A 23,874-nucleotide genomic window follows, 5' to 3' on the forward strand; every position below is an offset into this window, starting at 1 on the left:
CAGCAAATGGAACAAAGATTTCACCTCCAAGAACACCATAAACAAGAGACCCATGGGCTTTAATGGTTACCCAAGTATTCACATTCTTACTACTTCAAAATCATTGCGTTAACTGTGTGTTTTTCATAATTCTCCATTTTCATAGTTTGTACTAGATGATACACATTGGTACATGTGTATCTATATTACACACTAGAAATTTCAATACCTAGCGAATATCTAGTGTACTGTTTCCATACAATGATGAAGAAATACAGAAAAACGATGTACTTTTCTTACTTAGGCTCGTTCTTCGTCAAATGCTCACATCAAAATTGTTGTATGCTGACTTTAATCGACATACAAATTGTAAACATAAAAACAATGAATTACATATATCTTGACAAATTATTACAGTGGTGTATTTAAGTACTTGAGATTGTTATTCAAATGATTCCCTCATGTTCGTGTTACTAATTAAGTTGATTTTAACGCATTATAAACACCATCAAATGGTTTGGTTTTTTTTTTATAAGAGTACGTGTATATTATATAAATATTGCATGTAGTTGAGGGTAACTTTGACAATTTTCAACCCGAGAAAACCATTGTCAACCGAGGCGTAGCCGAGGTTGACAATGGTTTCTCGAGGGGTGAAAATTTCAATGTTACCCTCAACTACATGCAATATTTGTTTTATTATACTGAATGTTATGTAAACTGGAAAGCAGAAAAACTTACGTCTGTTGACATTTGATCAATCACTGTCATGTGATATTTCGTATTTCGATGCGGGTACTCGCGTTTATTACAAACGCTCAAACGACGTCGTCTAGCAATCTACGGCGAACCGTACGCGCATAAATTTGACGCATGTGATAATTTTTTATAATATCACCCGTTGTCAAGTACTGTTACCCGTTGCTAGATACTATCACCCTGGGGCGCGTGTTTTCTGTTCTCAGAGCGTAACAATATGTTTTTTCAAATGCTTCTCGACCAATCAGGTTCGAGTATTTTACATGAAAGTATAATAAACCATAAATATGAAACTTCCCAATTTTTTGGTATCATTCCATAGAAAAAAGTCAATAATTTAAAGTTGGGCATGTAAAAATTGGTATGGTTCAGACAAAAATTGTGCGTCTACATTCCCAAAGGGGATGTGCTGAAATTTTTTTTTTTTTGTGTGATGAAGACCGTTGTTGAACAGGCCTAACTTTTTGGGGTGAAGACCATTGATGAACAGGCCTACCTTTTTGCGGTATTCAGCTATGGCTGCCATGTTGGGTTTCATTTGAGCCAGTTTTTCCTCCAGCACTGTGATTTCATATTGTACTCCCTCCTTGTCAATGTCAGTAAGAGCTTCAGGGGAAAGTTCTGTTAGCTCCCCAATGTCTTTGCCATCAATGGGGGTCAGGGTCAGCGTTCCCATCTGTAATGGTCCATACACATCAATAAATCGTCATGTGATTTGTCATTATAAAGCTAAATATATATACATAGGATTCACATCCTACAGATTTTTCTCCAAGGTTTCCTCTGTTATTCCACCTCCTAAACCTACACATTTTCCCACATACAAAACAAATAGGAATGTCTTTAAAGGGAAAGGCAACCTAAAATATTCTTACATCATAAAAGATAGGATTAATCAAGTGATAAAGATTTGTCATACAATTCTGTTGATATATGGCTAATTTGAAAACGTCAAAAATTGAAATTCCTGCGATCTATAGAGGCTGCCATGATGTGGAACTCTTATGTATTCAAGACCAGAAAAATCAATAATTTTGACGTCACACCGTCTGTTACTGTTTTGATGAAATTCTAAGATCATCCACAGGTGCTTGGGTTCAGGACACCCCCCACCCCTGAATAAGCTACATGAGTTGATTTAATTATCTTTTTTCACGAAAATATTTTTAATGCAGGTCAAGAACGTCTTGCATACCAATAAAGTCCAATAATTCAAAATAAGCCCTTTAAAAAATACCCTCACTGGTTATTATAACAGAACTTATAATAACTAGTGAGGGTATTTTTTTTTAAAAGGGCTTACTTTGAATTTCATGTATTGTGGACTATATGGGTATGCAAAACGTTGACATGCATTAGAAATATTGTCAACAAAAAGTAATTAAATCAACTCATGTAGCTTATTCGGAAGGGTGGGGATCCTGAACCCAAGCACCTGAGAGATCATCAAAGATGTGCATGTGGTAGATCTTATGAATAAATAGGTTGATGCCTTCCTGGCAAGCAGTTAATTACACTAATGCGAAGGGGAGATGTGGGGGGAAAAAATTCTCAAAATTCCCGACTCATCAAAGTCATTTGAAAAGAAAAGACTACGTAATCTGTGGATCCATCATTTGCGTAATGACAAGTTGAGGTTCAAGACATTTTATGAAGAAACGTTTATCGTCTGCCTGCTCTGCGACTTGACTGAATGTCTTCTTTTCTCAATTTCTTCTTGCGAAAGAGCAGGCTCAAATCTATATGGCTCCAAACTTAAAACTGTTCATGATTTGTCATGTTTACAGTGCTGCTATTGAAATAAACCAGAATAGACGGTGTGACGTCATAAATTAAACTTCAATGGCCGCTCTCTTGGCAGCAGGTAATTCAAAATACATGATAGATTAAATTGTTAAGCAAGGAGTTTTATTGTTAAGGACTGTCAATTACGATATCAGTAAGAAATATTTAATTCATAAAAGCAACAATGTGCTTAGGGTTGCCTTTCCCTTTAAGTATCCCACTCCCATACAAAATTTACAAATCTGTCAACAGACCGACCCCCCCCCCCCCCCTCCACCTCTCTCTCTGTGTCTGTCTCTGCCTATCTCCTAAATTTTTAACCTGTTGCTATGGAGGATTTTCCACCTCTCTACAATGATTCCTTTTACAGTGTTTGTTTTTCAACATATTTTTCCCTGTCTCTTCATACACTCCTTCCTTCTACCAGTGTCTGTTATTGATACCCCTTTCTATCTTTCCCTGCCTCCTTCCTCCAGTGCTTGACTTTCAGTAGTGACCCCTCCATATCTCTACACTACCTCTTCCTCTTTCCTCCAGTGCTTGACTTTCAGTGACACCCCCCCCCCCCCCCCCACTACTCTTTCCTCCAGCGCTTGACTTTCAGTGACACCCCCTCCATCTCCACACTACCTCTTTCCTCCAGCGCTTGACTTTCAGTGACACCCCCTCCATCTCCACACTACCTCTTTCCTCCAGCGCTTGACTTTCAGTGACACCCCCTCCATCTCCACACTACCTCTTTCCTCCAGCGCTTGACTTTCAGTGACACCCTCCACCTCTTTCCTTCAGTGCTTGATTTTCAGTGACACCCCCCCCCCCCCCTTTCCTCCAGTGCTTGACTTTCAGTGACCCCCCCCCCCCCCCCCCCACTCTACACTACCTCTTTCCTCCAGTGCGCTTGACTTTCAGTGACAATCCCCCCCCCCCCCCCCCCTTCCATCTCTATACACTACCTCTTTCCTCCAGTGCTTGACTTTCAGCTTGTTGCTTTTGACGATCCCCTCGATCCGCTCCAATTCATGGCGTACATCTACCACTTCCTTCTGCAACTCATTCTCGTCCTCTTCCAGTTTCTTGATCTCTGCCTGGACCTCATTCAGAACCACCTCCGATTCCTTCATCTTGTCCTGTTCATCAAAACATAACCTTTCTGTTATTTCATTCCTACAGAATACCACAATTAGTTTGTGAGAGTTCACATAGTGGTCCTGTGTTAAACACAACCTTTCTGTTATTTGTTTGAGTTCACATAGTAGTCCAGTGTTACATTTTCATATACAGTATATCATACAGTGTATATACTACTCAAAATTAGATAAAGATCACTAAGTTATATGTGTGTAATTTACCACTAACATAACAAAAGACATAAATTTATTCAGAAATGTGTTTACTCAGGTTATGAATGAAAATTCATGAACGGCATGAACTTTTATCAATATGGAATGCTTGAAATCTGATAACAACACCAAAAGGCACTTCATTACAAAGAGTTAACAGCAAACCAGAGAAAGAATTACACAGTTTTTGGGGATAGTCCATCATTACACTTGGTCGATGAAGTGTCAATACCCCTTGCATCAATGACGGCTTGACAACGTCGAGCCATGCTGTCAATAAGCACCCGGATGTTTCCAATGGGAAAGTTGTTCAACTCTTCCACGAGGGCGTTTCCGAGCTCTGCCAAAGTCATGGGTTGTGTTCTACAGCGTGAAAGGGCAACCTGCAGCATGTTCCAAACATGCTCAATCGGGTTCAAGTCCGGCGAGCGCGCTGGCCAGTCCATACGGACAATTTTCTCCTGCTGAAGGTACTGCTCCACCACCCTGGCGCGATGAGGACGGGCGTTATCATCCATCAGGATGAACTCAGGGCCAACAGCACCAGCGTAGGGTCTGACGTAAACATCGAGGATCTCATCCCGGTACAGCACCCCCGTCATTGTTCCTCTCTCCAGAACATGAAGATCTGTTCTTCCATCCCTGCTGATTCCACCCCAGACCCTGATGGAACCACCACCATAACGGTCATGTTCACTGATGTTGGCATCATGGAAACGTTCACGTTGTAGTCGCCACACTCGGTGCCTCCTGTCTGTAAAGTCCAAACAATACCTGGACTCACCGGTGATCAGAACTTGAACCCAATCGTTCTGTGTCCAAGTGACATGATCTTCAGCCCAGTCCAATCGCTCCCGCCGGTGTCGAACAGTCAGAGGGACTCGAACACATGCCCTTCTCGAATTGAGACCTGCATTATGAAGCCGATTCCGTATCGTCTGAGAGGACACATTCACCCCCGAGGCGTTCAGGAGGTCGTTACGTAGGCTAGTTGCTGTCCAGAAGGGATGGTGTCGTGCCTGAAGAGCCACAAAATGGTCTTGGCGTAGGGTTGTCGACCTCTGACGACCACCCCCATGTCGGTGTGCTGCTGTACCAAAAGTTTGCTGTCGGTTCCAGGCCCTGTTTACAACGCTCTGGCTGACGATTAGTGCATTTGCAACGTCACGTGAATAGCCAGCGTCAAGCATTCCAATACATCTGCCCAGTTGTTCTGTCATCAGGCGACGCCTTACACGTTGAGGGGGCATTGTGTTGATAAACCTAGTGTAAACACTCAAGTGAGTTTGAAATTTTGGAAAGAATCAGACACCGATGCCCGAGTGAAAATCGTGCAATGGTAGCAAAAGCATAAACTGTGATGAGAAATGCATTTCCCATGGCATGAAATGCAAGTGCAAGTTTGTTGAAGACGTTTTTGATTTCACTTGGACACAATATTGCCAGTTATGCAGTTATTAATTTTTTAAACAGAAAAATATCATGATCCTTATCAAATTTTGAGTAGTATATATAGTAAAGAGAGAACAATTATAAAACCCAGAAACTCGAACATTGTCAGAAAAGCATTAAATGCTGTACTTTTATAGGGAAAACAAGTGTGCATATAAAATAGACAACCATATACAAATCTTGATGAATAATACCGAAAAATTAATAAGAATTTTAATTCCCTACCTCTAAATTTATTCGCATTGGTCATGTATCCATCAAGAATTGATATGTAAACTGTTGTATTTGTATCCTGTACCTCTTTGTAAGCCTTCAGAACTGTCGTAGCACCATTCTCTAATAACTGTACACATCATTCTCTAATAACTGTACAACAGACCTGAGCCTCTTTGTATGCCTTCAGAACTGTTGTAGCATCATTCTCTAATAACTGTACACACCATTCTCTAATAACTGTACAACTGACCTGAGCCTCTTTGTAAGCCTTCAGAACTGTTGTAGCATCATTCTCTTATAACTGTATACATCATTCTCTGATAACTACACACCATTCTCTAATAACTGTACAACTGACCTGAGCCTCTTTGTATGCCTTCAGAACTGTTGTAGCATCATTCTCTTATAACTGTATACATCATTCTCTCATAACTACACATCATTCTCTAATAACTGTACAACTGACCTGAGCCTCTTTGTATGCCTTCAGAACTGTTGTAGCATCATTCTCTAATGTCTCTAGCAGTTTCTGTAGTTCCTCAATCTTATTCTTGTTTTCTTCTATGTCTTCTGCAGCTGTTTTGACTTTCTCCTCGGCTTTTTTCAGGTTTCTATCAAAATCAAACAAGATGCATTTGTGAACCACTGATAACCATGTATGGCACCAAAAGAAAAGGTCTGTCACAAGGAATACACATGTGAAATATGGAAGACCCATCACTAACCATTCAAAAGTTATGGCCAAGTTAATTTAGGTCAAACTCCCAAGTCAAGGTCATGAGGTCAAAAACTGTTACTAAAGGACTTGGAAAAAGGGATACACATGTGAAATATGAAATTGTTATCACTAAACATTTAAAAGTTATGTCCTAAGTTTTATAGTTTTTAGAAAGTAAGTCAAACTACGTTATGAGGTAAAACATTTTGGTACTAAAAGAAAGGTCTGTCAAAAGGAATACACAAATGAAATATGTAAGCTCTATCACTAACCATTCAAAAAGTTGTGATCAAGTTTGGGTTTTTTTCTAAAGTAGCTCAAACTCACAGGTAACGGTCATGATGTAAAAACAAAACAAGAGTACCGCAAACGGTACATAATACGCCTGTGAAATGCTTACAAAGGGTGTTTTTCTTGTGCTATAATTTGTATAACTTTGCTTCAGGTAGTATCAGCCATCATGAGGCTGTGACAAACTTTCATATCAACAAAGGGTCTTAGCTTAAAAATTGAGATTTCCTCAAAATGGACCAAGTTCAACAACCTGCAATTTTTTCAAAAATGGAAGAAAATCAAAATCCTTCTCCAGATGCACATCTTCAGTACCTATACAAACACTCCACTAACTAAGAAGGTCCTCACTTGAAAACTGTGGGAGGAGTTGGGCAGACAAATTATGTACCCTTCATAGAATATTAATTTCTAAATACAGTCAAAACTGCCATAGCGACCCACTGTATTAAGTGACTCACTGTCGTACAGTGTATGTGACCATAAAAAGCCCCCCAGGGAATCAAGGCCGGTGTATTTGAAGGTGTGAATTTCGACAAACTTTAAGAAGTGCCGGGTACGCTAGATCGGAAAGGAAAATTTACCACTTGTTATACCATTATGTGAAAAATTTGTGATACAAATCAGGTAAATATTGTGCTTAGGACTGAAATTTTAAACGGAGTATTTGTAGTTTTCCTGCATGAGATACTCGAGGTTTCCAGAATAATGACCGTAACTAGCGGCTCACTTCAACATGTCCCTAGTATTTGACACGTCCGAGTTCAAGAAAGTTGCCTGCATTAGTTCAAAGCTTAAAAGATTTGCTGTGCATGTACAATGGATATTGTGATTTAATGTTTTTCAAATTGAATAACATATTTCCAGCATGTATTGTACGAAAGGAGACACAACACTTCATCATTTGCTTTCTTACCACAAGCATTGCATTTTTAGTTACACTGTACAAGTAGGCTATACATAAATACTCTTAATACAACAAAGTGTTTATAAGTTTTAGAAAATTGACATGCAGTTCGTAAAGGCCTAAATCTCATGTAAATGTGTAATATGAAATGCATGTTTGTCATTCTTAAATAGATTAAATATAATTTTTGATGAATAATAAATTATGATATAACACATTGCATTCTAGATTTTTAACTACAGTGTATTATTAATTTTATTTTACAACTATTTAAACTGTACTTGATATTCTTAATGATAAATTTCAAATACATGTAGTCATTTTCTCCATTGTACAAATTATGTGCGAAATTTTATCAATAAACTGCGGAAAATAGGCAACCTGTATTAAGAGACCACCTGTCATATGTGACCTTTTTTCCATTCTCCGTTGGACGGTCTCTTAATACAGGTTTGACTGTAGACTAAGTTCAACAACCTGTAATTTTCTCAAAAATTGTAGAAAATCAAAATCCATCCCACATGCACATCTTCAATACCCATACAAACACTCCACAAAATAAGAAGACTCTCAGTTGAAAACTGTGGGAGGAGTAGGGTGGACAAACTATGTACCCTCCATGTAATAATTATTTCCAAATAAAGGGGCAAAACTCTTGGAAAAAAGGTCGAAATGGATCAAAATTGCAGTATGATCCAGAGTGACCCACAAAGAAGCTACACAGCAAGTTTCAGCATGATATGTGAAAGGGAAATGAAATTATAAAGAGAAAACCCCGAACGGACGTACGTACAGACATCGCTGTACCATAATACATCCCGTCTAAAGATGGTCGTATAAAAATGTATTTCTAAAGAAAGGTCTTGTCAAAAGTGAAATATGAAAGCCCCATCACTAACCATTCAAAAGTTATGACCAAGGTTGAAGTTTTCCAAAAGTAGGTCAAACTCCAAGGTGAAGGTTACAAGGTCAAAAATGTTGGTACAAAATGAAATTTTGTCAATTAATACACATGTGAAACATGAAAACTCAATCACCATCCATCCAAAAGATACGGCCATGTTTAAAGTCTTCAGCAAACAGACAGACAGATGAACAAACCAAAAATTGGGTCTATATGCTCCCTGAATCCCTGATTAAAGGGGGCTTAAAAAAAACACACTTGACTTTAGAAATCATGAAAAAGGTATCAGATACTGAATATCCAAAACATTGTCATGACTACAGCCAATCCTTCAAATTACTGAATATATAAAACATTGTCATGACTACAGTTAATCCTTCAATTACTGAATATCCAAAACATTGACATGACTACGGCCAATCCTTCAAATTACTGAATATCCAAAACATTGTCATGACTACAGCCAACCTTCAAATTACTGAATATCCAAAACATTGTCATGACTACAGTTAATCCTTCAATTACTGAATATCCAAAACATTGTCATGACTACAGCCAATCCTTCAAATTACTGATGTACCTGTTTTCCTGTTGCTCTGAAGACATGTACAGTGTATATACAAGCATCCTCATGAACATTTCAACATTTCTTACACAATGACACCTACCTCAGGGCAGGGGCATGAAGTTTCATGTAGGAATATAGACTTTTTTACTCATCAACATGGAAATGTTTAAAGAGCCCTCCCAGCCACCATAGATTTTATGTTGCTATTCATTTTGACTCTCAATGATCCTTTCAAACATTTCTAGAACTTTAATGCTCTTAAATAGACTTTCCAGCCATACTTGTCATCTCTCAAAAACAAAAACCTTATCTACATGTAGATTTACCTTTCAGCGGTCTTGATGCCCACCTTATCTACATGTAGATTTACCTTTCAGCGGTCTTGATGCCCACCTTATCTACATATATATTTACCTTTCAGCGGTCTTGATGCCCACCTGGGCTTTCGTAATTTGTCCTGTAACTGTATCAATCTTGTTATTGACAGCGTCCACACACGACTGAGCAGCCTTCATCTTGGTTCCTCCGATGTCCATGATCTGCTTGTGGAGTCTAAACATTGGAGAGATATGAAACATTCAGAGTAACAATCCTTATATACAAGGAGAACCATCCAATCATATCAAAGGTTTGTTATTTTAGTGGTAAGACTCTGAGTTTATAATGATATAGAAGTGTAAGGAGTTATTCTTTATAAACACTGTACAAGTAAAGGTTAACACTAGTCAGCATATCTAAGCCATTCTTACTGCTGGACTTGGGCCTCTACTTTCGAAGCTGCTCCATTTGCCTTGTCAAAGTCTGCAAAGAGTTCAATGGTTTACCAGAACTTACTTCAAATCTTTTCCCCAAATCACAAAAAACTTGGGTTCTTTACACATTTTTCATCATCTTGCACAACCACATGAATGAATAATGACACTACCCTGTATCAATAAACACTAGTGACCCCGGGAGACACACACTGTAAAACCCAAATTGGATAGTTCTTTATGAAATATCAATAATCCAAAACCAAATGAAATTTGAAACATTTGATAATTCGCTGTTAACAAGTAAAGCAGGCAGTGATTTATTTTTTAAACCCTCTAGATCAACATATGCTACAGTCTAGATATAGTTCATGACCTCTGACCTTTTCTGTATTGGTTGACCTTGGTCTCCAATTCTTTCAGTTGTTTTTCATCAGGAGCTGCTGCTTTCACCTTGGCTTCCTGTTCTTTGATCTGGGAGGTCAAGGACTCAATCTGCTGCTCTAAGGCCTAAAATCAGTTACAACATCAGCAAGGAACCATTCTACAAGGCCTCCATAGTCATGGATAAAGCATATCAAAAGAACCAAACCAGTTAACACTAACTCATACTGGACCAATATATCAGAACCAAACCAGTTAAAACTAACTCATACTGGACCAATATATCAGAACCAAACCAGTTAACACTAACTCATGCTGGACCAACATGCTTTATACTTTACTCTGAAATTCATCAACAAATTTTGTCGTACATGCATATCTGCACTAATCGATCAAAACTAGCTTCACATGATATAATCTCTGGATAAATACTCAGATTTCTCGTCATTCAAACATGTTTCTTTTAAAGTGTGTTGACTTGAATTCTAATCCACATTTCCTTGGTCAGTACTACACAACATTTACACTTAATTTCACTTAGTACTATATAACATTCATACTCAGCCTCACTTTGATTTCCAGGTCACATTTCTGCTGTTTGTGCTTCATGAAGGACAAGTCCTTCTCATTTTGGTGGATTGCATCTTCCAACTTTTCCTTGTTCGCGCGACTTTGCTGGGCCTCAGCTGTGACCTAAATCAAAAAGATTATGATCTTTTCTTTAGATTTTTCTGCCCATTGATGATCACCTCTCTAGATTTCCCTGCCCATTGATGATCATCTCTCTAGATTTCCTTGCCCACTGATGATCATCTCTCTAGATTTCCCTGCCCATTGATGATCATCTCTCTAGATTTCCCTGCCCAATGATGATCATCTCTCTAGATTTCCCTGCCCATTGATATGAATTCTACTGTCTTAACTTACTAGTATTACATGTACCTAACACTTGAAATATATGTTCACAAACTCTTAATAGCCTCCAAAACAAACTTTCTACTTTGAATTTCCAGGTTTCTACTTTGTTTTGTTGAGGTCTACATGCCTTTTCTAAGGAGTTCTCCATGTTGTTGAGTTCTTTGGGGTCTACAGCTGAAGCGATAGATGACCCCATTCTTCCCTTGCACACAGTTTTGCCCCCTCCACTCATGGTACCTGAATAAAAGATAAGACATTTTACAACAAGTATAGCCTTCCCTATCATCAATTATAGTTACTGGTTTGTGGCTAACTCCAGATATAATTGTGCACATGACAGAGAGTAAACCTCATAGGGTTAACTACGACGTCCATGGGACACGAATCTCAATCTCCCTGCAAAACTTAATCTCCATCTTTGGACAGCTCGTAATCCTGCCCAGCACTACACCAAATACTGCAAACCAACTTCTGATCAAAACTTCATTTCTTGCTTTATCAGTGATGAACTGGTTCACAGCTACCAATTTTCACTATCAAAATTATCTTTTGAAAACAAATCTAAGAGACATTTAAAGACTGGTTCACATCAAGAAATATCCGCAATGAGGTTCTCGTGAATCTCACAAAAATTTCTCACACAAATAAAAGTTGATTTACGGATTAAAATCTGATCAAACTTGAATCTACTCTACAAGCCTAAATGCAATAGTGTATCTACTCTACAATCCTAAATGCAATAGTATATTTGCTTTATAAGCCTTAATGTAATAGCATATTTACTCTACAAACCTAAATGCAATAGTGTACCTACTTTACAAGCTTAAATGTAGTAGCATATTTACTCTACAAACCTAAATGCAATAGTGTATTTGCTCTACAAGCCTAAATGCAATAGTGTATGTACTCTACAAGTCTAAATGCAATAGTGTATCTACTTTACAAGCCTAAATGCAATAGTATATGTACTCTACAAGTCTAAATACAATAGTGTATCTAATTTACAAGCCTAAATGTAATTCTATTGATGTAAACTTTGCATTCTTCCCGTTACCCAGCTGTAAAGCTGGATCGGAATCTTCATTTGACATAGATGTGTATTGGGTATATATCTGTGTATTGGCAGTACCTGACTGGTCCAGTAATTGCCCCTGAAGAGTCACCACTCTATATCTAGTTTTTCCATAGGCAATTCTTGTAGCTTGGTCCAAATCGTTAGCAACCAAGGTGTCCCTTAAGGCAAAGTAGAAGGCGGGCAGAATCTTCTCTTCCTTCGTTTTCACCAAATCAAAGAGTCTAGGAACATTCTCTGGACTACAGATCAAAAACCAGATCTTAAAACATCTTACGTTATCTGGCGAGCATGCCTTTCATCTCTCAATTTTGAAAAGATCATCAAATATTTTCCACATTTAAGATGATAAGATATCTGTACATGACTGTTGACAACATATATCTGTACACGACTGTTGACAACATACATCTGTACACAACTGTTGTCAACATACATCTGTACACGACTGTTGACAACATACATCTGTACACAACTGTTGTCAACATACATCTGTACACGACTGTTGACAACATACATCTGTACACGACTGTTGTCAACATACATCTGTACACGACTGTTGACAACATACATCTCTACAAAACTGTTGACAACATACATCTGTACACGACTGTTGACAACATACATCTGTACACGACTGTTGTCGGATAAGAGTGATTCTTCAGTATCTACTTTGCTCAAATACCTTCACAACACAGGACACACACTACATGTGACAACACAGGACACACACTACATGTGACAGCACAGGACACACACTACAACATGTGACAACACAAGACACACACTACAACATGTTGTGACAACACAGGACACACACTACATGTGACAACACAGGACACCCACTACATGTGACAACACAGGACACCCACTACATGTGACAACACAGGACACACACTACATGTGACAGCACAGGACACCCACTACATGTGACAACCCAGGACACCCACTACATGTGACAACCCAGGACACCCACTACATGTGACAACACAGGACACACACTACATGTGACAACACAGGACACACACTACATGTGACAGCACAAGACACACACTACAACATGTGACAACACAGGACACACACTACATGTGACAGCACAGGACACACACTACATGTGACAACACAGGACACACACTACATGTGACAGCACAAGACACACACTACAACATGTGACAACACAGGACACCCACTACATGTGACAACACAGGACACACACTACAGCATGTTGTGACAACACAGGACACTCACTACATGTGACAACACAGGACATACACTACATGTGACAACACAGGACACTCACTACATGTGACAACACAGGACATACACTACAACATGTTGTGACAACGCAGGACACACACTACATGTGACAACACAGGACTTACACTACAACATGTTGTGACAACGCAGGACACTCACTACATGTGACAACACAGGACACCCACTACATGTGACAACACAGGACACCCACTACATGTGACAACACAGGACACACACTACATGTGACAGCACAGGACACACACTACATGTGACAGCACAAGACACACTACAACATGTGACAGCACAAGACACACACTACAACATGTGACAACACAAGACACACACTACAACATGTTGTGACAACACAGGACACACACTACATGTGACAACACAGGACACCCACTACATGTGACAACACAGGACACCCACTACATGTGACAACACACGACACACACTACATGTGACAGCACAGGACACACACTACATGTGACAACACAGGACACTCACTACATGTGACAACACAGGACACCCACTACATGTGACAACACAGGACACCCACTACATGTGACAACACAGGACACCCACTACATGTGACAGCACAGGACACACACTACATGTGACAGCACAAGACACACACTACAACATGTGACAGCACAAGACACACACTACATGTGACAACACAAGACACACACTACATGTGACAACACAGGACACACTCTTCAACATGTTGTGATCAGCTTAAGGTTTTCATCAAGTCCATAATCAACTTCTACTTACGTCTGTATTTTTCTTTTGGTGTGTTCCCTCCACCTCTCCATCTTTTCCAGACAGATAAATGTGGCTGCCCCGATGTTGTTTTTCTTGAGGTATTCCACACATCTCTGGGCAGAGGTCACAGAGTCCACCACAATGTGGTCCAAAGCACCGCATGCAGTCGATATGGCAATGTCATATTTCATGTCAATGGCCCCTAGATCACCCTGCAAAATCATTTTTGGTCTGTAGATTGACTAAGATTTGGTCAACTACATACATGTACAGCTTTTAAACAATTATCCTTAATATTTCGTCTTCTGGAAATAAAAAATCAGCAATACACAAACATATCATCTTCAATATTTTAACATATCACATGCAAATCAAATCCCCCCCCCCCCCCCCCCCCCCCCAATCCATTAAACTTTTCAATAATTCTGCATCCTTACCAAAGAACTGTGCTACCCTCGTAAATATTCCAGTTACGGTTGTATTGGGTTACATATTCCAGTTACGGTTGTATTGGGTTACATATTCCAGTTATGGTTGTATTGGGTTACTCACCAGTCTGCCATACAGGCCAGGCATCTGTCCACTTTTTTTCAGTGCCATCAACGAGTCAATCACCTTCCCTTTGCTTCTGGCTGCCTGCATGGAACCTCGAGCTTCCTCCACCTTCGATCTCAAATTTCTCAGCTACAAACAGTAAGCATCAATCACTAATAACATCTCATATCCTATAACATGTTGATTGAACACCAATAATTTTAAAAGTACATTCAGATTTTACCTGCACATGTCAATTAAACGCCGATAATTTAAACAGTACATTCAGATTTTACCTGTACATGTCAATTCAACACTGATAATTTAAACAGTACATTCAGATTTTAAATGTACATGTCAATTAAACACTGATCATTTTAACAGTACATTCAGATTTTACCTGCTCTGCCAACTTCGCATCGACCTCCACTGCCCTGTCAAAGTCGGATTTTGCTTTCTGTAGAAGTTTGTCCATCTCTGGGATATTCTTCACAAGGTTATTAGCCTCACTGTCACGAACAATAGAAAAATTACCTTGAACATGCACTTCATTAATACATTTACATGTAGTTGAGAATTACTGTAGATCAAACACAGAAGTAGAGATCAAACACATGTACAGTTCATCAAGAAACGACACCTCAGTGGCTCATCAACATAAAAGAAATTTCTGACCAATAAAGGAGCACTTTCTGTGGCTGTCAGTCGTTACCTTTTCCTGTCACGTCAGTCGGTACCTTTTCCTGTCACGTCAGTTGTACCTTTTCCTGTCGATGTCAGTCGTTACCTTTTCCTGTCACGTCAGTTGTTACCTTTTCCTGTCGATGTCAGTTGTTACCTTTTCCTGTCACGTCAGTTGTTACCTTTTCCTGTCGATGTCAGTTGTTACCTTTTCCTGTCACGTCAGTTGTTATCTTTTCCTGTCGATGTCAGTTGTTACCTTTTCCTGTCATGTCAGTCGTTACCTTTTCCCGTCGTATAGGTTGTTACCTTTTCCTGTCACGTCAGTTGTTACCTTTTCCTGTCACGTCAGTTGTTACCTTTTCCCGTCGATGTCAGTTGTTACCTTTTCTTGTAAGTGTCAGCTGTTACCTTTTCCTGTCGTGTCAGTTGTTACCTTTTCCTGTCACGTCAGTCGTTACCTTTTCCTGTCACATCAGTCGTTACCTTTTCCTGTCAGTGTCAGTCATGACCTTTTCCTGTCACGTCAGTTGCTACCTTTTCCTGTCAGTGTCAGTTGTTACCTTTTCCTGTCAGTGTCAGTTGTTACCTTTTCCTGTCACGTCAGTTGCTACCTTTTCCTGTCAGTGTCAGTTGTTACCTTTTCCTGTCAGTGTCAGTTGTTACCTTTTCCTGTCATTCGTTACCTTTTCCTGTCACGTCAGTTGTTACCTTTTCCTGTCACGTCAGTTGTTACCTTTTCCTGTTGATGTCAGTCCTTACCTCTTCCTGTCACGTCAGTTGCTACCTTTTCCTGTCAGTGTCAGTTGTTACCTTTTCCTGTTGATGTCAGTCATACCTTTTCCTGTCAGTGTCAGTCGTTACCTTTTCCTGTCGTGTCAGTTGTTACCTTTTCCTGTCACGTCAGTCGTTACCTTTTCCTGTCACATCAGTCGTTACCTTTTCCTGTCAGTGTCAGTTGTTACCTTTTCCTGTCACGTCAGTCGTTACCTTTTCCTGTCACATCAGTTGCTACCTTTTCCTGTCAGTGTCAGTTGTTACCTTTTCCTGTCAGTTGCTACCTTTTCCTGTCAGTGTCAGTTGTTACCTTTTCCTGTTGTCAGTCGTTACCTTTTCCTGTCGATGTCAGTTGTTACCTTTTCCTGTCAATGTCAGTCGTTACCTTTTCCTGTCGTGTCAGTTGTTACCTTTTCCTGTCACGTCAGTCGTTACCTTTTCCTGTCACATCAGTCGTTACCTTTTCCTGTCAGTGTCAGTCGTTACCTTTTCCTGTCACGTCAGTTGCTACCTTTTCCTGTCAGTGTCAGTTGTTACCTTTTCCTGTCAGTTGCTACCTTTTCCTGTCAGTGTCAGTTGTTACCTTTTCCTGTTGTCAGTCGTTACCTTTTCCTGTTGATGTCAGTCGTTACCTTTTCCTGTTGATATCAGTTGTACCTTTTCTTGTCACGTCAGTCGTTACCTTTTCCTGTTGTCAGTCGTTACCTTTTCCTGTCAATGTTAGTTGTTACCTTTTCCTGTCAATGTCAGTTGTTACCTTTTCCTGTCAGTGTCAGTTGTTACCTTTTCCTGTCAGTGTCAGTTGTTACCTTTTCTTGTAAGTGTCAGCTGTTACCTTTTCCTGTCAGTGTCAGTTGTTACCTTTTCCTGTCACGTCAGTTGTTACCTTTTCCTGTCACGTCAGTTGTTACCTTTTCCTGTTGATGTCAGTCCTTACCTCTTCCTGTCACGTCAGTTGCTACCTTTTCCTGTCAGTGTTAGTTGTTACCTTTTCCTGTCGATGTCAGTTGTTACCTTTTCCTGTTGTCAGTCGTTACCTTTTCCTGTCAGTGTCAGTTGTTACCTTTTCCTGTCAGTGTCAGCTGTTACCTTTATTTGTCAGTGTCAGCTGTTACCTTTTCCTGTCGTGTCAGTTGTTACCTTTTCTTGTCAGTGTCAGCTGTTACCTTTATTTGTCAGTGTCCGCTGTTACCTTTATTTGTAAGTGTCAGTTGTTACCTTTATTTGTCAGTGTCAGTCGTTACCTTTATTTGTCAGTGTCAGCTGTTACCTTTTTCTGTCTTTAAGTGTGCTCTCAGCCTTGTATAGGTTTTTCTGCATGTCCTTCAGTTTACTGGTTTCACTTTGCTGGTTGCTGAGGTAGATATCAAGCTCAGATTGAGCTATGTTCAACTGTCAACAATAAAACTAGAAATTCTCAACTGTCACCAATGAAATAAAAAATTCTCTACTGTCAACAATAGATTTAAAAAATCTCAACTGTCAACAATAAAATTAAAAGAATTCTCAACTATCAACAATAAAATTAAAAATTCTCAACTGATAAAATAAAGATCAGCTCAATATGACAAGCTTTGTGAATAAAACTCATTGATACTTTTCTTTGGGAATTTAAATACTTGAATACTCACAGTGGACTTTGTTTCATTTACAGATTTCTGAAGTCCCAACAGTTCCGTTTCTCTTTTGTCCTTTTCTTCTTGCAATCCCTGAAAATAATCATAATTTTTTCCAGTTTCAAATGCAAGAGATCTACATCAAGGTTGGTCAAGTTCCAGTGATTTAACTACTGGTGAATGCTCATTGTTCGTGACGGTCAGCGGTTGTAGGTAACCAAAATTTTACTGGTTCCTGGGGGCGTAATCTCATGGGTAACTTCCATCCTAAATCTAATCCATACTAACAGGTTGAAACTCATGGAAAAATCGTAGAAAACTGACGCAATTCAAGGCCATTGTGTTAGACTGTGATTTGATTATAAGCATGATGTGACGCTGCTTGTATTTTCACTGTACATCCGATATAATGATAATTAAAAGAATTAAGTTTTTTCTCCACTGACAATAACTCCATTATTGTCTTTATATGAAAAACATTGTCTGTAGATACAACTGTACCTACTGTGCAATTGGGAGTAATGTAAATTCATTATCAAGTCTGACCCACAAAATCCACAAACACTGATCCCCGAGAACAATGACGATTTCACAGTATTTTGTACAGTACATCATAATGCAGGAGATTTAATGCTACCCTAAATATCCTTGCTACATTGTTTACCTCGTTCAAATAAGCAGAGGTCAGAAAATAGAGTTTACTTAACAATTTTGAATCAAAAATTGTAATCTGTGGACCTGTGGAGAAGATTTATGAACAATTAGGCTACTCTGATTCATTTTCATTGTTTGGGAATTTTAAAGCAAAAATTGGCAAAAATACTTGCTTTTTAGCATTGGGAATGGGGTCTTATTTTTCGGCCCCCCTACAGATCCTTAAAAAATCCCTGTTGATATAATATAATTAATTTTCATCTTTAATTCTTTTTTTCACAAATTCTTAATTTTTACCTGTACTCAGTGGTTCACATCTAATAATGATATTAACTTTCCAAAAATAAAATCTTGAGTCTAAACATTTACTGGGTACATTACGCCACCTTTACCTGATTCTGACATACAAATTTTTTTCACTGCAGTTTGACTCACATTTTATCTCTGTTTATCCTATCACTGAAACAAGAAGCCCCATCATTCACAGGAGTAGTTGCATTTTCCCCATGGAAAACTTGACACCTGCACCTGGTGTCATGATGGGAACTTTTATCTACACTCTGAGAGAATGCTAACTTTTCAGTTACTTGACTTTATTGATACCAGTTTGTTGTGTAAATCAGTTTGTAGGACCAATCTTCAATCATTATTGAAGATCCCATGTCTCTATATGTAAAAGTTATGAATTTATACAAGAACTAAGCAAAAACAATAAATCTCCAAACTTTGTTTGGAAGACTTTAATAAACAAGTCATGGCCACACCTTAAAAATCTGCACTGAAATTTAATGCAAACACAGATATCTACAAAATTTCCATCACCCGACATTACTCCTCACCTTGGTCTCAGTCTTCAAACTCTCCATGACAGCTGCTAGTTTATCCTCCTCAATCTTTTTCTCACCTTCCAACTTCTCCAACTTTTTCTTGTGGTCGGCAATTGCCTTCTCTGATTCTGAAGGTACAAGTTTAAGTTCCTCAACCTACAAAATACACAGAATTTTCATCTTTTGTAAATGAGGCTCATCTATGCATCAAAAGGAGGAAAAGGAATATAATTATGACCATCTTGTCTCCGAAGTCATACTGCTATGAACTCCGTTTTATGTAGAGGATGAACATGCTTATTCAGTCTTCACGAAAACATTTAGACTTGCTGGCCAGTAGGAACAGCAGTGATTTTTCAACATTTTTGAAAAGGGTCCTGTGGCTTTCAGATTGGGAAAAATTGTCAATATTTTGATCAAATTGGGAAAACCTAGTCATTATTGTAAATATGCTAAATATATCGTATCAAACAAGAAATCAAACATAAATTGATGTCATTCTTCTTTTATTTTACATTTTTAACTTTTTATAAGCTCTTAAAATTTTTGACTATTCTTTCTAAATCATCTAGAATTGATGCGCATCTTTGTCATGCCGTACATAAACAACTCGTATTGAACTTATTTTTTAACAAATACGTTTTTTGCCAGTTTGTATTATTGGGGAAAGTGGGAGTTAAATTGGGGGGAAATTGGTAATTTTTGGGAGGGGAAGGGCCGATATTCAGACCTAAAATGGGTCTTAAAAAATCATTGACCAGTGTCTGAATTTACTGGCCCACAGTGAAATTTGTTTAAAACAGAATGACAGAAAATTCTCAATTTATTGAATTTTGATGCTATTTTCCCCAATTGAATGGGTACCATTCCTATAAAATAGAAAAAAAAATTATGCTGCAATCCATTACACTTCTAAACACACCATTTACTGGGACACTCCCCCCCCCCCCCCCTAAACACACCATTTAATGGGACCCCCCCCCTTCACTTACTCGTTTCTTTTCCTGCTCTAATGTTTTATCCAGTTTCTTTGTTTTCCCTTTAGCATGCTTTAGATCTTCTCGACATTTCACGTCCTGTTTCTCAAAATCAGCAAACTTTTCTTTAGTTTCCTCAACATCTTTCGTTAGTTTTTCGAAATTTCTGTGAGAAATGAAAGAGGGTTTTTAAAATGCATGCACACTATATCTTTACAAGTTGTGCAAAACCAAAACTGCAGCTTATCCATTACACATCCGCTACACCCATTTCAGAAATTACTTACTTGACAATTTTTTTACAGGCCGTTTCTTTTTCGTTCTTGGCATCTGTAATTACTTTCATTTTCTCATTTACATCTTTCATTCCTTCATAAATCTTGTCATACTCTTCCTGTGCTTTTTTTTCATTCTCAGAACATTCCATTCTACAATTATAAAAACATTCCATTCTACAATTATATAACATTCCATTCTATAACGGACGAAATTCAATTCTTTGTATACCCAAACTTTTAAAACTATATGATGTACAAGTTATGGCAAAAACACAGCATATAGTACACCTATTTTTGAGTCATTTCAAAGGATTACCAACTAGAGAAAATTACTACTAATTGGTATATTCAGTAAGCACAAGTCAGCTTAGTTTACTATTCAGTAAGCACAAGTCAGCTTAGTTTACTATTCAGTAAGCACAAGTCAGCTTAGTTTACACTTTATGGAAGCTCTTCAACAAGGCAGTGTAGATTACAAGCATTGTACTTACACGTATTTCTGGTAGATTTTATTTTTGAGGTGAACGATTTCATTCTCCATGCTTAAGTATTCTACAGCCTCATTTTTGGATCCCTCTAAATCATCTTTCTCTTTTTCTACTGCCTTTACCCTATTCAGCTGTAATCAAATTCACAACACAAATCTATTCAGGAAAATGTTGATATTAGGGGTTTTAAAATTCACAGAATGATTATTTGATTTAACACAAGATTACAGAACACAGAGAAAGCATTCTTTTCGTAAACTTTTATCATATGGCACACATACATGTATACATCCTCCCTATAAGCCTTTTCACCCCTTTATTTACTGTGTTTACAATACAAACCTTTTCCCCACGGAGTTCGTTGAGTGTTTCCACCCTCTTGGCAAGGATTTCTATGGGTTCTTTAAATCGATTACTGCCGATAATATCCTCCAGGAACTCCAGCATACCATCATCACTCTGATTCTGACCTTTAGGTTTCATCATAGCAATCTGCTCAACCTCGCCCTGTCAAACATCAAAATACCCAAAACACTACGTCATCACAATATCATAGCAATCTTCTTAACCTCGCCCTGTCAAACATATAGGTGGATAAAACACCTAACTCCAATATGATTCAGCTTGTCCAATAAACTTATTTTGAAAACTTTTAAACAGATTATTCAAACATGAAAGAAAGTATTTTAATGGATACTCTAGTGACCTAGTGTTTTGTGTATTTTGATATATATGTTTGAGACATTTAGTTGCATTGGTGGGTGGGGGAGTACTTCTTTGCATCCTTGCAAGAATTACAGGTTACACAAGGCAGGGTTTGACACTAAGGCACGTCCGACCGACTGAGTCTACTAAATGATAGGTCCAGTCGGGTAAAATGTCAATTTACTAGTCCGACTGGTCGTGTTGAAAAAATAAACAAGAAACTTTACTTTAAACCATAAGATATTTTATTCTTAATTTAAAAGAATAACTGTAGAGTTTGCGAGCAATTTTGAACCGCATGATGACACAATCTCTATTTTTATTTCTAATAAATAAGTCGCGGTCGGAAGTGATGTTTTATGACATCTACTCGATGTTAATGGTGTAAAGTTATGTTTTAGATGAATTTATTTTCATTTTTTTAAAACCCAGTTTATTTGAATCAAATATAAGAAAGTGTTTATCAAATTAATCGTAAACAACCATTTTTCGGTGCTGACATATGTGCGGGAATGTCTCTATATTCAAATACGACTTCTCGTCCTCAAGGAAAGATGTCCCAAGAGAAAAAAGTAAAAGGTTGGGAAGAAACCAAGCAAGACTTATGAAATAGAGATTTATAAAACGGTTGAGGCCATTTTATTTTAAATTGACTAAAGAATTTCCATGCCGGGTAGAATTTAAAGAAACAGAAAATGTGTTTGAAAATGAAAGCGTTAAATTGAATGACGAGACTAAAGCTCTATTTCCAGACAATTAAGTACGTTTTAGTTCATGCAAACTTAATGTTTGTCATTTGAATTAAGTACATTGAAATATGGAGAAACTACAGTCAAAACTGCCATAGCGACCCACTGTATTAAGCAACTCACTGTCGTATGTGACCATAAAAAGTTCCCCCCCCAAGACGTTACTCTATATTTTGTACCTGTATTAAACGACCACCTGTCTGACGCGACCAACGACCATGATTTTTACAACCTTTTCGTGTATTTTAAAGACATTTTACCTCTATTTAACGACTGTACATTTTTCGATTACAACGTGATTACTACTTTCGATTTCGGTTGAGCTGAATATTCTGGAAATTATCGCCCCTAACACTTTCGTTTTCAAACGCGCAACTATTCTGGGAATTATCGCCCCTAACACTTTTGTTTTAATACGCAGTTTGGTGATGATCTTGTTTAGTCGGCCCTCTGAATAAATTATTATACCCAAGCTGTCAACATTCAGTGTCGTGTGTGGTTAATTAATAAAACCCGAGTTGTTGTTTGTTTAACAAAATCAGGGAATCAAGGCCGGTGTATTTGAAGGTGCGAATTTCGACAAACTTTAAGAAGTGCCGGGTAGGCTAGATCGGAAATGAAAATCTACCACTTGTTATACCATTATGTTCAAGAGAGTGAAAAATTTGCCCGATTGCGATATAAATCAGGTAAATATTGTGCTTAGGACTGAAATTTTAAACGGAGTATTCGCAGTTTTCCTGCATGAGATACTCGAGGTTTCCAGAATAATGACCGGAACTAGCGGCCCACTTCGACATGTCCCGAGTATTTGATACGTCCAAGTTCAAGAAAATTGCCTGCATTAGTTCTAAGCTTAAAAGATTTGCTGTGCATGTACAATGGATATTGTGATTTATTTAATGTTTCTCAAATTGAATAACATATTTCCAGCATGTATTGTACAAAAGGAGACGCAACACTTCACCATTTGCTTTCTTACCACAAGCATTGCATTTTTTTTAGTTACACTGTACAAGTAGGCTATACATAAATACCCTTTACAACAAAGTATTTATAAGTTTTAGAAAATTTATCATTCTTAAACAGATTAAATGTAATTTTTGATGAATAAAAAATTATGATAGAACCCATTGTATTCTAGATTTTTAACTACAGTGTATTTAATTTTTTAAGTTTTAGAAAATTTATCATTCTTAAACAGATTTTTGATGAATAAAAAAATATGATACAACCCATTGTATTCTAGATTTTTAACTACAGTGTATTTAATTTTATTTTACAACTATTAAAACCATACTTGATATTCTTAATGATAAATTCCAAATACATGTAGTCATTTTCTCCATTGTACAAATTATTTGCGAAATTTTATCCATTAACTGCAGAAAATAGGCAACCTGTATTAAGAGACCACCTGTCATATGTGACCTTTTTTCCATTCTCCGTTGGACGGTCTCTTAATACAGGTTTGACTGTATCAGTTTCTGGAAAGTTGGTTGGGGCAAGTGGATGTAA

General features: G+C 38.0%; 1 protein-coding gene across 1 annotated transcript in view; it reads right to left on the minus strand.

Annotated features, from left to right (window-relative positions):
- LOC125658338 (structural maintenance of chromosomes protein 4-like) overlaps positions 1 to 23,874 on the minus strand; it is a 44,427-nt gene that overhangs the window by 13,048 nt on the left and 7,505 nt on the right. The window contains exons 5-23 of the mRNA XM_048889570.2: positions 21,245 to 21,409; positions 20,906 to 21,033; positions 20,424 to 20,564; positions 20,152 to 20,302; positions 19,172 to 19,315; positions 17,694 to 17,771; positions 17,333 to 17,454; positions 15,005 to 15,113; positions 14,623 to 14,754; positions 14,080 to 14,282; positions 12,103 to 12,287; positions 11,101 to 11,210; positions 10,626 to 10,748; positions 10,055 to 10,181; positions 9,669 to 9,720; positions 9,334 to 9,471; positions 5,998 to 6,142; positions 3,477 to 3,650; positions 1,235 to 1,414 (exon numbers count right to left, since the gene is read on the minus strand). Coding sequence (XP_048745527.2) covers positions 1,235 to 1,414; positions 3,477 to 3,650; positions 5,998 to 6,142; positions 9,334 to 9,471; positions 9,669 to 9,720; positions 10,055 to 10,181; positions 10,626 to 10,748; positions 11,101 to 11,210; positions 12,103 to 12,287; positions 14,080 to 14,282; positions 14,623 to 14,754; positions 15,005 to 15,113; positions 17,333 to 17,454; positions 17,694 to 17,771; positions 19,172 to 19,315; positions 20,152 to 20,302; positions 20,424 to 20,564; positions 20,906 to 21,033; positions 21,245 to 21,409 — 2,607 coding nt within the window. The remainder of the gene's footprint in view (positions 1 to 1,234; positions 1,415 to 3,476; positions 3,651 to 5,997; positions 6,143 to 9,333; positions 9,472 to 9,668; positions 9,721 to 10,054; positions 10,182 to 10,625; positions 10,749 to 11,100; positions 11,211 to 12,102; positions 12,288 to 14,079; positions 14,283 to 14,622; positions 14,755 to 15,004; positions 15,114 to 17,332; positions 17,455 to 17,693; positions 17,772 to 19,171; positions 19,316 to 20,151; positions 20,303 to 20,423; positions 20,565 to 20,905; positions 21,034 to 21,244; positions 21,410 to 23,874) is intronic.

Source organism: Ostrea edulis, chromosome 9 (assembly GCF_947568905.1).
Source record: "Ostrea edulis chromosome 9, xbOstEdul1.1, whole genome shotgun sequence".
NCBI lineage: Eukaryota > Metazoa > Mollusca > Bivalvia > Ostreida > Ostreidae > Ostrea > Ostrea edulis.